This window comes from Trachurus trachurus (assembly GCF_905171665.1).
Source record: "Trachurus trachurus genome assembly, chromosome: 13".
Taxonomy (NCBI): Eukaryota; Metazoa; Chordata; class Actinopteri; order Carangiformes; family Carangidae; genus Trachurus; species Trachurus trachurus.
Window position 1 is genome coordinate 12,769,034 of NC_139892.1, and position 12,264 is coordinate 12,781,297.

The 12,264-nt window shown below is 40.1% G+C and overlaps 1 protein-coding gene across 1 annotated transcript in view; it reads right to left on the bottom strand.

The window, feature by feature from the left end:
- The window catches only part of LOC310996423 (chloride channel protein 2-like), a 165,392-nt gene that overhangs the window by 36,149 nt on the left and 116,979 nt on the right, over positions 1–12,264 (bottom strand). The window contains exons 13-15 of the mRNA XM_083985815.1: positions 11,115–11,184; positions 9,913–10,023; positions 4,647–4,860 (exon numbers count right to left, since the gene is read on the bottom strand). Of these exons, the coding sequence (XP_083841941.1) occupies positions 4,647–4,860; positions 9,913–10,023; positions 11,115–11,184 (395 nt within the window). The remainder of the gene's footprint in view (positions 1–4,646; positions 4,861–9,912; positions 10,024–11,114; positions 11,185–12,264) is intronic.

Below are 12,264 nucleotides of genomic sequence, written 5' to 3' on the forward strand. Positions count from 1 at the left end.
TTAATTGAAGTTATTCAAATTATAAAGAAATGTATATTTACTTTCATTAAAAAAATTGTGAGAAATCGGTCAAAAATGTCAAAACCAAGTGGAAAAAAACTGCAGTTCCTCAACTGGCCACTTGCTCCACTATGAGATAATAACGGCACGTTACGAGACATAGTTGTTTTAGAGTTAAATGCAGGGACTGCTTCCCAAAAAACTGCCCCAGACGGCAACGTGCATCAGCGGTTTTGCATGAATTTACCTCTAAAACAACTCTGTCTCGTAACGTTCTGTTATTATCTCATAGCGTGGTGAATGTGCAGGTCACAACTTGTCCACCAGAGCGTTTTGGAGTTGTTGGATTGTGTATTTGATGAGTTTGATGAGGGAAACCAAGAAATCCCATTAGCCTCTGTAGTGTAGCTCTGAGCAGCTCGCGGCTCTGCTCCGCTGTTCTAAAAACAGCTTGCACCGACAATTAAAGGTAACGAACCTACTGCTATGACTATAGGGATTATGGCAATGGGCCAATTTGCCAAAATGTTGAACTATCCCTTTAGTTAAAAGAGACAATTTGTTTCTTTGTTATTTGGGTGAACTGACCCTTTAACGGGGTCTTACTGTAACTGAGGTCCCCATTTTGAATTCTGGTGCTCACAGTGTCAGTGCTGCTTCCTCCAATATCACCTGTCAATCAAACAGTGCAGGCCAAAGTCTGTTTTATTGAATTTCGCACTTAAAACTTCCCTTCTTCTTTTTTTCTTTTCGCTGCTGTGACAGACATCTATCACACCGACTTCTCAGCCTTGTCCTCCTGCACCCACCGCTGTCAATAGCACATAATGAAATTGACAGGGTGAATCTGATATATCAGTGTGCGATGGAGGATACAAACAAATATGGAAGTGAAAAAGGGAAAAATCGCCCTTGAAGGAAGCTTCGTTTTCCTGATGAACTGGCAGCCTCTTTTAATTTGCCAGTGGATCTGAGAGAATAATGTAATGCATGCCTCTGAACTGACCACAACCGCTGCCAAGACTAATTTCCCTCGGGGATATCAAAGGCAGTTGATGAAATCTGATTGGTTTCCTCTTAATTGAACCTCCTCCTCTTCCCCCCGCACGGGGCCGAGGCGATACATCTGATCAGTTGGAGCTATCTCGCTTTCATCCACTGGCTTATAGATTTGAGCCAAGATAAACAGAGTTATGGGGTTATGAATCCAGACTTATAGATCATCCATATTGTCCACAGCAGAAAAGGATGTTTGAAATGATCCGGAGAAAATGTGATCATCTCCTGTGGCTTCGCTCGCCGTCGGACGAACAGAGACGGAGACAAAGGTGGGCCGAAGACGCTTCAACACACTGTAATTGGCCGTTATGTCATGCTAAGAAACACACACACACGAACACACACACACGGAGAGTGATGTTATGTAATTGTTCCCACACTTGAGAGAGAGACTGGGCTGGAAAAAAAAGAAAAAAAGGAAAAAGAGGAGGAGGAGGTGGAGGAAGAGGTTTCATATGTGCTACTGGGTATGATTAGAGAGAAGGAGTGGGTACCAGCATATCTGTAGTGTGTGTGTGTGTGTGTGTTTGTGTGCATGTGTGTGTTCGTATCTACAAAAGCTGCGCAGGAATAAAAGATAAGGAATCCAATTCGCTGCCTGTCGGCGTGGGTGTGCGAGCAAATGTACATGACATCATAGTATGTGTGTGTGTGTGTGTGTCGCATGGCAGGCGTTACGTGAGTGTTCCTGTGATTTTGTGTATGTGTGTGTATGTGTGTGTGTGAAGAGGAGGTGTGGGGGGGGCTGGTGGGTGGACGGCTGCGTGGGTGTAAGATGGATAATTTCCAGTTTGAGTGAAAAACACATCCAGCTTGGAGGAGGCCAGGCTACCTACAGCGTCTCCCTCCTTCAGCCTCCTCCTCCTCCTCCTCCGCCTCCTCCGCTCACGTATGCTGCAGTAATACAACAACACACACACTCACACACACACACACACACGCACACACACACACAAACCCATAAAGGCTCACTGATGGAGTCCAGTGTGAGAGCTAAGAAAAAAAGTACAAGACGGATGGAGGAGGAAGAAGAAGAGGCTTTTTTCTGCAGAGCAACTAAAGTTCACAATGTGTGTGTGTGTGTGTGTGTGTGTGTGTGTGTGTGTGTGTGTGTGTGTTATTAAATATAAATTATTTAAGGAGATAAGATTTGTGTGTGTGTGTGTGTATGGGGCTGACTTGTTTACACAGAGGGGATTCCCAACCGTGTCTTCGTGCCTCGTCAACTTTAAATATTTTTGAAACGTGTCATTATGTCGAGATAATTTTTGTATTTTTTATTGATCAATGATCGTGCCATGATTTATGTTCACTTTGCACACACACACACACACACGCTGACAGTTTCTCAATCATCTTAAAGCCTGGGCAACTTTTTACATTTAGAAACTGTTTGTCATTAAATATAAATGACTGATTGTGTGTCGATGATTGATGATCGTCTTGTGTTGTAATGACTCTGCGCACAGAGACTTAGACGACGTCTCATGTTTTCCTTTCTAATTCAATTCACTTAAATGTGTTGAAACTTGGATCGTTAATATTTGACGAAGCTTAACAGACTTTGCGAAGACAGAGTTTGTCTTAAAGGGATACTTCACCCAAAATCGATAATTCACCAATTTTCTACTCACTGTCATGCCAAGGAAAGGTTCGGAGAACTTTCGTTCGTCGTTGTAAACCATTGGATGTCTGATGTAAACACGGAAGAACATCAACACAGCCACTGGGAGCTACTACTACAACAAGGCTAAAAATAGAGATCCAATTACTTTTTTACGAACAACTTTTCCATGTGGCGGCTTCAGGACACTTGGGTCAGTACAGACGAGCAGTATGGAGGTATTTGGATGTTTCATAGTGTGTGTTTTGGACGATTCAAAAGTGAACTCTATCCGCCACCATTATATGAAAATCCGTTGCCAGCCGGACCCCCCTGGAACTCCAAAAGCATTATGATGACTCTTGCACAACCCAAAACTAACAATCCATCTAATAATCCATGACTGCACTGTATGCATGGAGGGTCGGTGTGTAAAACACCCAGTGGTAGTCCGGATGTTGTTAGGACACAAGGACCAATTCTTCCAATTTGCCTGGAATACCCACAATGCAACTTGGCTTGTTTCCTTTAATTCAACTTATTTCTATGCATGCACACACACAGAGGACAGGAGAGTGAGAGAGGGGTGAAAGTGTAGAAAGTGGAGGACAAAAGATGAAACTCTTCAGGGGGGGGACGTGGGAAATGATGAACAGATGGAGGATGAAAAAAAATAAAAAATTCCCTCATTACTCCCAATTTGTGAATGATGCGCCGGCACTATTATCTCCACCTAATGATTTGCCAACATCCATAACAATAATTGCTTCCAAACAATTAAATGAAAAGTGCTTCTGTGTGGTTTCAGGCAGCTCGGAGGACACCAAGCAGCTGCTAATCCCATTCACTATTTTTTTTTGTGGTTGGTATAAATCATTAATGGGTGGTGGTGGCATTTTAAAAAGCCATGTAACGCTGAACCACCGCAGCCTGGCACCTCCACCCACGTCCGTCTCGCTGAGAGTCAGGGAATGATTCAGTTTGCAGTTGAAACACCTAAATTAAAAGCAACATTTGAAGCCATTAAGACTCACTGTGCTACTCGGCTTTCACAATTAAAACCTTAGATTAAGAAGACGGCAAACACAGACGCAGTTTCTAAGCCATTATGTAACTAATTAACCTTCCACAGTTGAAGAAACAAACCTCTGCAGAGCAAATAAAAACGCTCAGTAGCAACTCAAAATAAACCGACTGTGTGAAGTGAACTCACTGGCACCAAGTTTAAAAAGTGAAGTCATATTTGATGATGTGCGTTTCCATGACGATGCTAGCATTTGATTGACTGAGGGGGACGGGGCCAATATGGAGGTTCAGGTCTCACCTGATCTCACTTTATTTAAATTCATGATTTGCAGTATTTTCCTGTTGCAGCTCTAATGAATATAAACATGTTGATATTAGATGGTAAATACAAAAATACTTCTTGATTTTTCTCTTTTCTGTCAATAAATCATTTCCAAAAGATCCCATTCTTTTTCATCTTTGATCTGTTAATGCTGTTAATTTTTTAAAATACAGATGATATAAAAGAAACATTTTTTAGGGAACTCCTTCTCAAAGTTTAGCTCAACTTTCATTTAAAAAAAATGTTGTATGAATGTAAATCGCTATAATAGTGTCTTGAAGATTCATTCTTTAAGTTATGCTTAAGTTTTGGCAAAACTTTCCCTAGAAAATAGTTAAACTCAAACAGGAATGCATGTTTCCATACTCACTACAGTACAGTATGCTAACATGCTAAAGGTTGGATACTTCTAAACTTGCTAACATTATCTAGACACAAACTTAAATATAATACAGGTAAAACCTAAACTTAAGCATGTCAACATAAGCTAGTGTTCTGTACCAGTATCAGTAACTTTCAAAATGACAATTTTTCTTGAAAAATCTTAAATCAGCATTGTTGTGTGTTAGGTACACATGCTATAATCCTGTAGCGTGTGATTTTGTTAATCAATAATGAGTATTGGGGGTTACGTACTCGTGGTGTCCCCAGCCGAGCTCTGGGAGGTAGGGCAGCTTCTTGATCCTGATGATGGAGTCGTAGAGCGACGGCTGCAGGGACTGGGCCACGGCGTTGGCCAGGATCACTGCTATCATCACCGGCAGGATGTGGGAGATCTGACCCGTCAGCTCGAACACGATGACGGCCGTGGAAACCGTGTGGGTGACCGCTCCCGACAAGGCCGCCGCACCTTTCAGGGTGAGAGAGGAGAGTGAGGTAGTGAGGGGTAGTTAATGTGGTTTCAAGGGCATCATCCATCTAAATGAGAGAGAGTTCAGTATTGACTAATATTAATCAATCTTTCAAGTGCAATACAACAATAAAAAAAATAATATTTACTACCCAATGGCCAATAACTGAGGACTGTTTGTGATGTTAAGTGAATAAAGACTTTTATTATTCAGGTCCTGTTATAAAGGTACAATAAATATTCTTATGCAAACAACCTCAGACCAAAGCGCTTTTGGTTTTCCTCCAACACATTTATTTGACAGTTACTTTAATGCCTCATGAAAAAGTCCCTAACAAATGTGTAGTTGTTATTATGTCATATACTTGTTATTATATCACTTAGTATATTACTTTATTGTCTTCTTGCAGAACGTAATGTGAGTATTTGGTGTCTACACAGTCTTACATTCACACCACCTCACATGGACCCTAACGAACCCTTTATGGCTCCTTTAAGATAAATATTTACATTATAAACCTTTGATTAGCTCATATAAAACAGTATTTTATCATATATGAAACTCTCTATAGGTCTAAAGCAGTTGAGAATGGGCTTTACTCCACCTCCTACAGCATAAAATAAGGTTATTTTAAGATGAACCATAGAAATAAATGAATTACTGATAGATTAATAAACATCTTGGACAATTATTTGTACCTTTACTGCACCAAAAATGTATAAAAAGATTAATTTTTTTTTTTTACCTTAATCATGGTAATGGTTTGCACTTTGCTCCATATTTCCACATGCACAGTGCATGTGGTAAATAGTATTGAGTTTTACACCTACCAACATGCAAGAGTACAGGAAATCCATATTTGTAACAATCTCTCCAATATTGGAACATTCATGGTTCAGATCATACAATATAGTGTACATCCAGCTTTATTGATCCAATCAATAAAACCCCACTTCAAGTTATCAAAGTTATCATCCCGTTTTAAATTTCCTTGACTCTCCTCTCCTCAGTTTACTCCCCGTCCAGCAAACTAGATTCATATTTTTTTATTCTCATATACTCCGACAGCAAAGATAAACTTATTCCACTAATTCAATACAAAATTGGAGCCTCAATATTTTCAAATCTTTTTTTTCCCCTTTCGTTTTCCTCAATAAAGTGTTGCAAAGAAAAAAAAGAGCAATAAAAGAGCAGACGGAGCAGCCTAGGCCGACGTGAGGCGTCGTTGCTCTGCAGAGAAAATGGATGAATCCAATCCAAGGAATGAGATGAACACTGGGGTAAAAAATAGTAAAAAGAATAAAAGCATTAAACTGAAGTGAAAAGCGAGAAGGGAGCAGGGAGAAACAGATGGTGGATGAGAGAGCGCACAAAGGCAGGTTTCACTGCTCTGTCTCCTAAGTTAATTAAGCCTGTGTGTGTGTCTCCGAGCCTCCTCAGATAAATGCTGCTGCTCCCTCTGCCCGGCCTAACATTTAGTCCTTAAAGCGAGCTCCGCTGTGAGTTGAAAGAGGCTCATCAGACTGTCAGGCCTGTAAAGGACTGAGTCATCAGCTGCACAACAACATCAGCAGCAAAAAGAAAATAGAAAAACAGCCGTCGCCAACTCAAGACGGTGGCATAATCATCGCGGCTGTCAACAAGTAGCACAGCGGAGGGGGAATCACAACACTGCATCTCATTAGACACACGACTTCAGGAAGGATGGAAATGTTGTGGTTATGGAGGGGACAGCTGGTGTCCGCAAGCTACAGATAAATGAAGGAGTTTTCTGCTTAAAACATCACATTGTTAAGTCTTTACTGTTTTAAAGGGACAACGAGGAGTTTTGGAAAAGCAAAGCGTTTTCACACTACATTTATGAGCCTCTGCGCGCACCGTAAAATTCTTTGACCGGCGCAAGACGGACTCATGTTTTCATTCATCAATAATTAACGTCAGAGGTTCAAAGAGGTTCAGTTACCGTCGTAGTTCCGACCATAAACGGCGATTCAGCTGCGTTATTCTCATTAAGGAAACGCTGGTCGGCTCGACCAGCATTTCCACCACCACTAATAATAACAAAATAACGATAGAGACAGAACGATATATTTATCGAAAATGGAGCCATTAACAAGTGTGGGTAGCGGAGATTCATCCACATTAACGTGAGACTTTTTTATAACCGAATAGAAACTCCTCGTTGTCCCTTTAAGAATAATGATAACTTTATCAGTTTTTAAAGCTTCATATATCACACCTATCTTGTGTTTACATAAGAACATATTTGTGGTTTTAAGAACGAAAAACCATCTCAGTGTAGCTTTCCATCTTCACTCAGCTTCTCTCTGGAGTTCTAGTAACAACAGGTTGCTGTCAGCCAATCAGAAGAGAGGAGGCAGCTCTGAGCTTCTTTTTGATTGGCTGATTGTTTTTTTAAAGTGATCTAGTAAAAACAGAGCAGATTTCAGAAAAAAAACACTCAGAGAAACCAAATCCTACAAGTGTTGGATGGCTGGTGGGTCCAGGTGGTGAGGGGGCGGGGCTTTGGGTGACTGCTTTGTTGTGACATCACAAAGTGACAGGAAGTTCTGACGGCTGGTTTTAAGGCTCAGTTTCTGAATACAGGCTGTATGCATTTCTCTGTGGACTGAGGCTTTGATACTTTCACAGTATTAATATAGAACCTAGAGCTGCTTTATAATCACACTACACATGGACATCTACCTTTATACTGTATGGAGCTTTAACACAAACATCTACCTTTATACTGTATGGAGCTTTAACACAAACATCTACCTTTATACTGTATGGAGCTTTAATACAAACATCTACCTTTATACTGTATGGAGCTTTAACACAAACATCTACCCGGAGCTTTAATACAAACATCTACCTTTATTTTGAAGGAGCTTTAATACAAACATCTACCTTTATACTGTGTGGAGCTTTAACACAAACATCTACCTTTATACCTTATGAAGCTTATATACCGAAAATTAACATGTGCATGTTCCAGTACCAGTGACATTATGTGCTCGATTTTTATTTTATCCCAAAATGTAAGAAAGACAAATGACATGTAATTTGATGGGATCCGATGACCGATGATACAATTAAATATCTTGTTATCTTTTTGTCTTTCCTTTGTTATTTTCTGCTCATTATTCCACACTATATATTTTTTTCTAGTTCTCCAATTATATCGAAGACAAGCTGTTTTAAACTCCCACAGAGTGCGGGAGATAAAGTTAGTGTTGTACTCACATTTCATAGCTTCTACTGTTAAACTGTTAATAAAAGCTTGACTTTTCCTGCAGTTGGCTCCCTGTTAAATCCTTATCTGCATTTCATGGGGTATAATCGGAACCGTTTATGTGCTGTTTCTTTCCTGAGGGAATTGCAGCTGCACTTTTACATATTAAAACAAATCAAACAGGACTGAAACGTGGTCTAAATACTGAGCCTGACAAAACTTTGTTCATCTCTGTCCCAACGCTGTGAAACTGTTTCCTCATGGACGTTAAATGCTCTGCTGGCTTCCTCAGCAACACTGACACTCTAAACTCACCGGTTTAAAGCTGCTTTTAACTTTTAACAACCCGCTCTGTCATCGATGCTTTTATAAGAGAGTATGTTTTATCTCTTACTCCTCTACTGTGCTTTTACTACTGCCCCTTCTCCTGCTGCTGCCTGCTTCTGTATAACTTCTTTTTGCTCATCATTTATCCATGTAGAACATCTCTGAGTGCCTTTAAAGTGCTGTATAAATAAAACTATTATTTTTATTACTATTATTTAAGCAGGTGGTGACATCTGAATACTAACTTAGCTCCCTGGCTCGGCTACCAAGGGACAATGTCTCGTAAAAAACACCTACGCATAACAAGAATCACACATCTTAGAGTTGTGTGGTGAGATCAGGGAACAGAAAGTCAGCTCTTCTTATAATTTGTGTTACAGACAACTGTTCACATGCGTGTCTGTGCAATTACCCAATCAGCCAATCATGATCCTGCAGATACAGGTCAGGAGCTTCAGCTAATGTTCACATCAAACGACAGAATGGGGATAAAATGTGACCGGGTTTCTGCTGAGGCTCACAGATGGTCAGGACAGATTCTGGCTTCAACACTGTGGATTCATGGACCCAACCTGCCTTGTGTCAACAGTCCGGTCCAATGGTGTGTCCAATGTTTTAATGTTTACCATGTGTTTAACATCTTATAATGGCTGCTTCCAACAGGATAATGCTCCGTGTCACAGGGAAAACGTTATTTTATGAGAATGGCTGTGAGTTCAGGGAACACCAGCGTTAGGTGTGAACACTTTTGTGTTGTGTTCACAGCATAAGTGTGCGTTATTATTATTTCCAGAGCAAAGGGAGTCCCACTCAGAATTAATATTGGGTTGCTAATAAAGTGCTTCTATATTGTATCTGTTTTAATTATTGAACTGATTTTGTTTATGTCCATCTTTTGAGTCTCCTCACTTAAACTAATACTGTATATCTTTGCCAGATAACACAATGTCTCCAGAGATGTTTGAGGTTACTATCAAGCTTTTGTCAAATATTTCTGCAGGGGAATTTTTTTGTCAAGTCTGATCTGGTGATCTAGTAAATGAAGTTTGAGTCTGTCTGGAGTGAGAGAGTCTGATCATATTCAATGTCTCCTTTAATCTGGGTCCATTTACAGTCTTAGCTTGGAGCCGTAACTTGAGCTATAGGAAAATAGCCTTTCACATTTATTCATTTTCTGTGAGTGGTGGAGAGAAAGGTAAAAGTGGCCGCACAGATTCTGCACAGAAACCTAATGAGAAGTTAAAAAATAAGAGAGAGAAATGTGCAGCTTCCATCTCGAACAGACTGAATCACTTAACCGAGCTGCTTATGAATGGGAAACATTTTCGCAGTTAATACAAAAATGGCAAGTGCCAAAGCCCTTAAATTTTAATGATCCGAGTCTGACAATAAAAACGGCTTTCAAGAAATAAGTAGAAGACGGAGGGGGTAAAAAAAAAAGAGGAAGGTATTAGAGCACAGAGGCTGGATGATTGTCTCTTTAACTTACCCACGACAGCGTAGCCTCCTGGCACTATTGGGTAGATGGTGCCATCTGTGTTAATGCCATCTGGGAACCAGGCTGCCATGCTTTCTCCAACCAGACGACCAAAAGCTGCCCCTAAAAAAGCACAAACACACAAACACGAGGAGAAAAACACATTAAGTGTAATTAAGACATGAGATAACATTGGTGTTACTTCCCACTGCTCTTAGTAAAAAGTGTGATGCTAAACTCACAGTGTTTCCTTGAGACTGGTAGCTGCAGCTGCTAATGCTAATGCTAGCTCATTTATGATACAACAGAGTTACAATTAAGTTTTTTTTCTTAAAGGGATAGTTCAACATTTTGGCAAATTGGCCCATTGCCATAATCCCTATAGTTTTAGGAGTAGGTTTGTTACTAAACTAGCTTGTGCTGACTGGGCTTTAGGGATTATGGCAGTGGGCCAAAATGTTGAACTGTCCCTTTAAGAAAAGACAAAGAAAAACTTGATAGCTGAAGGCCCCTCTATTACTCACAAAAAATTTTTTTTTCAGTGTTTTAGTCTGAAGCTCCCGTTTGTTTTATCAACAAAGGACTATCCACTCAGAGGCACGACGTTTTTGTAGCAGTAAGAGAAAATCTGGCTATTGTTCATTCTACCTGTAAACACACTGAGTCGACTTGAAACAAAGAACATAATTCCAGAGTCTTTATGGCTTTCTTGTTTTCAGATTGACTAATTGTGTTTATGTATTGTTTGATTTCCTTTTCAAAACAGCAAAAACATGGCGTTTGATTACGGTTATGAATATGAGCCTTGGCTAAAAATAATAAGTTCATTATATAATATTGATGTAATTGGGGGATGATTGAAAAAAAAACATACAATACATTTTGATAATTTGATAACAACGTTTTTTTCAATGTGTTGACAGAGAAAAGTAGTGATCTTTTGCAAAAACGTCTGCAGGTGAAGGCATTGCCAGAAGAGGTGCTGCAAATCTTCTGGAGTCTGTTTGTTCCTGCCAATTGACTGTAGCTTCATAATAAGTGTCAATAAATGTCAAATTATTCCCTTATTTTTCAAAGATTCAAAGTTTTAAATTTAATTAACAGTATCACTGATGAATATTAAAGAAAACTTTTCCCACTTGTTTGTAAATCACACATTTTTACCAAACACATATCTACCCACACACACACACACACAGCTATTTGCTTCTTACCAATAACAAACACTGGCATGAAGGCTCCACAGGGCACTGGGATGGTGGTGGCCAGGGCAGACATCCAGAACTAAGAAATAGAAAAGAAAAAAAAAGAAAAAAGAGGAAGATAAAGAAAGAGAAGACATAAAAAAGAAAGAACAGGGTGGCATTTCAATTAGCTTCAAAGTGCCATCTTGTGTGCCCCTAGATGATAGCCAAGTTGAATCTCTCCACCAGCAGTGAGGAGGCGGCCATGCAAGGCTTATTACTGAGGTTAGATTGAGCTGTCACTTTCACTCTTCATTTGACAAAGACCCTGAAATGAACCCTGGGTAATGAGCGGTCTCTGCCGATTGGCCGACACTGCGCCAGGGCGAGCGGAAGAGACTGCTAATTAGGAAAGACAAACAAAAAGGGAAATGTCACGACTGACAATGTGTGAGCACTATTGTCAGGTGTGTGTGCTTAACTTAAAGCAGAGGGTTCAACAGATATGATACAAGACAATTTGTCTGGATTCGTCATACTGTATATAACATTAAGTTGCTCATTAAAACTCTTTAAACTTCAGCTCCACACCAGTCTGTCAGTGTAATATTGATCAATTCTACAGCAAATATGTGATCAATATCTATACCCTTGACACTAGAGGCTGACACCACCACTGTTTAATGCATGATCAGTATTGCTCGTCTAAATGCCAAATCACACACCAAAACAGCCGCCCGTGCTATTATTCTCCAAGCCCACGCCGTGACACGACACTTCACGCCACGTTTCTATTTCCAGCTTCGCTGGCCGTGAAAAAAAGAACAGGCTGTTTTGTACTCTGCAGCTTTTGTAGCAGCTTTCTCATCCTCGTGTTGTCTCGGTTTCTTCCTCTCGTTTGTAAAAAAAAGGACGAGTAGATTAGTTGTTGAGGTCAAGGTAATATAAAGAGCTATATGTCCCACATTCATGTTATTATAGTAGCAAATATTGTTGCTATGGATGGTTCTTGACCCTGTGGCTATGCAAGTTGTTGTCACACCTGTACATTTGATCCACACCCACAGTTCTGGTCATTTCCAATAAACTCAAACAAAAAAAGAGCTGTAAATACAAACACACAACAGGACTGACTGGAAACAGTGGTCACAAAACTGATAAGATCCAGACAGGAGGAAAC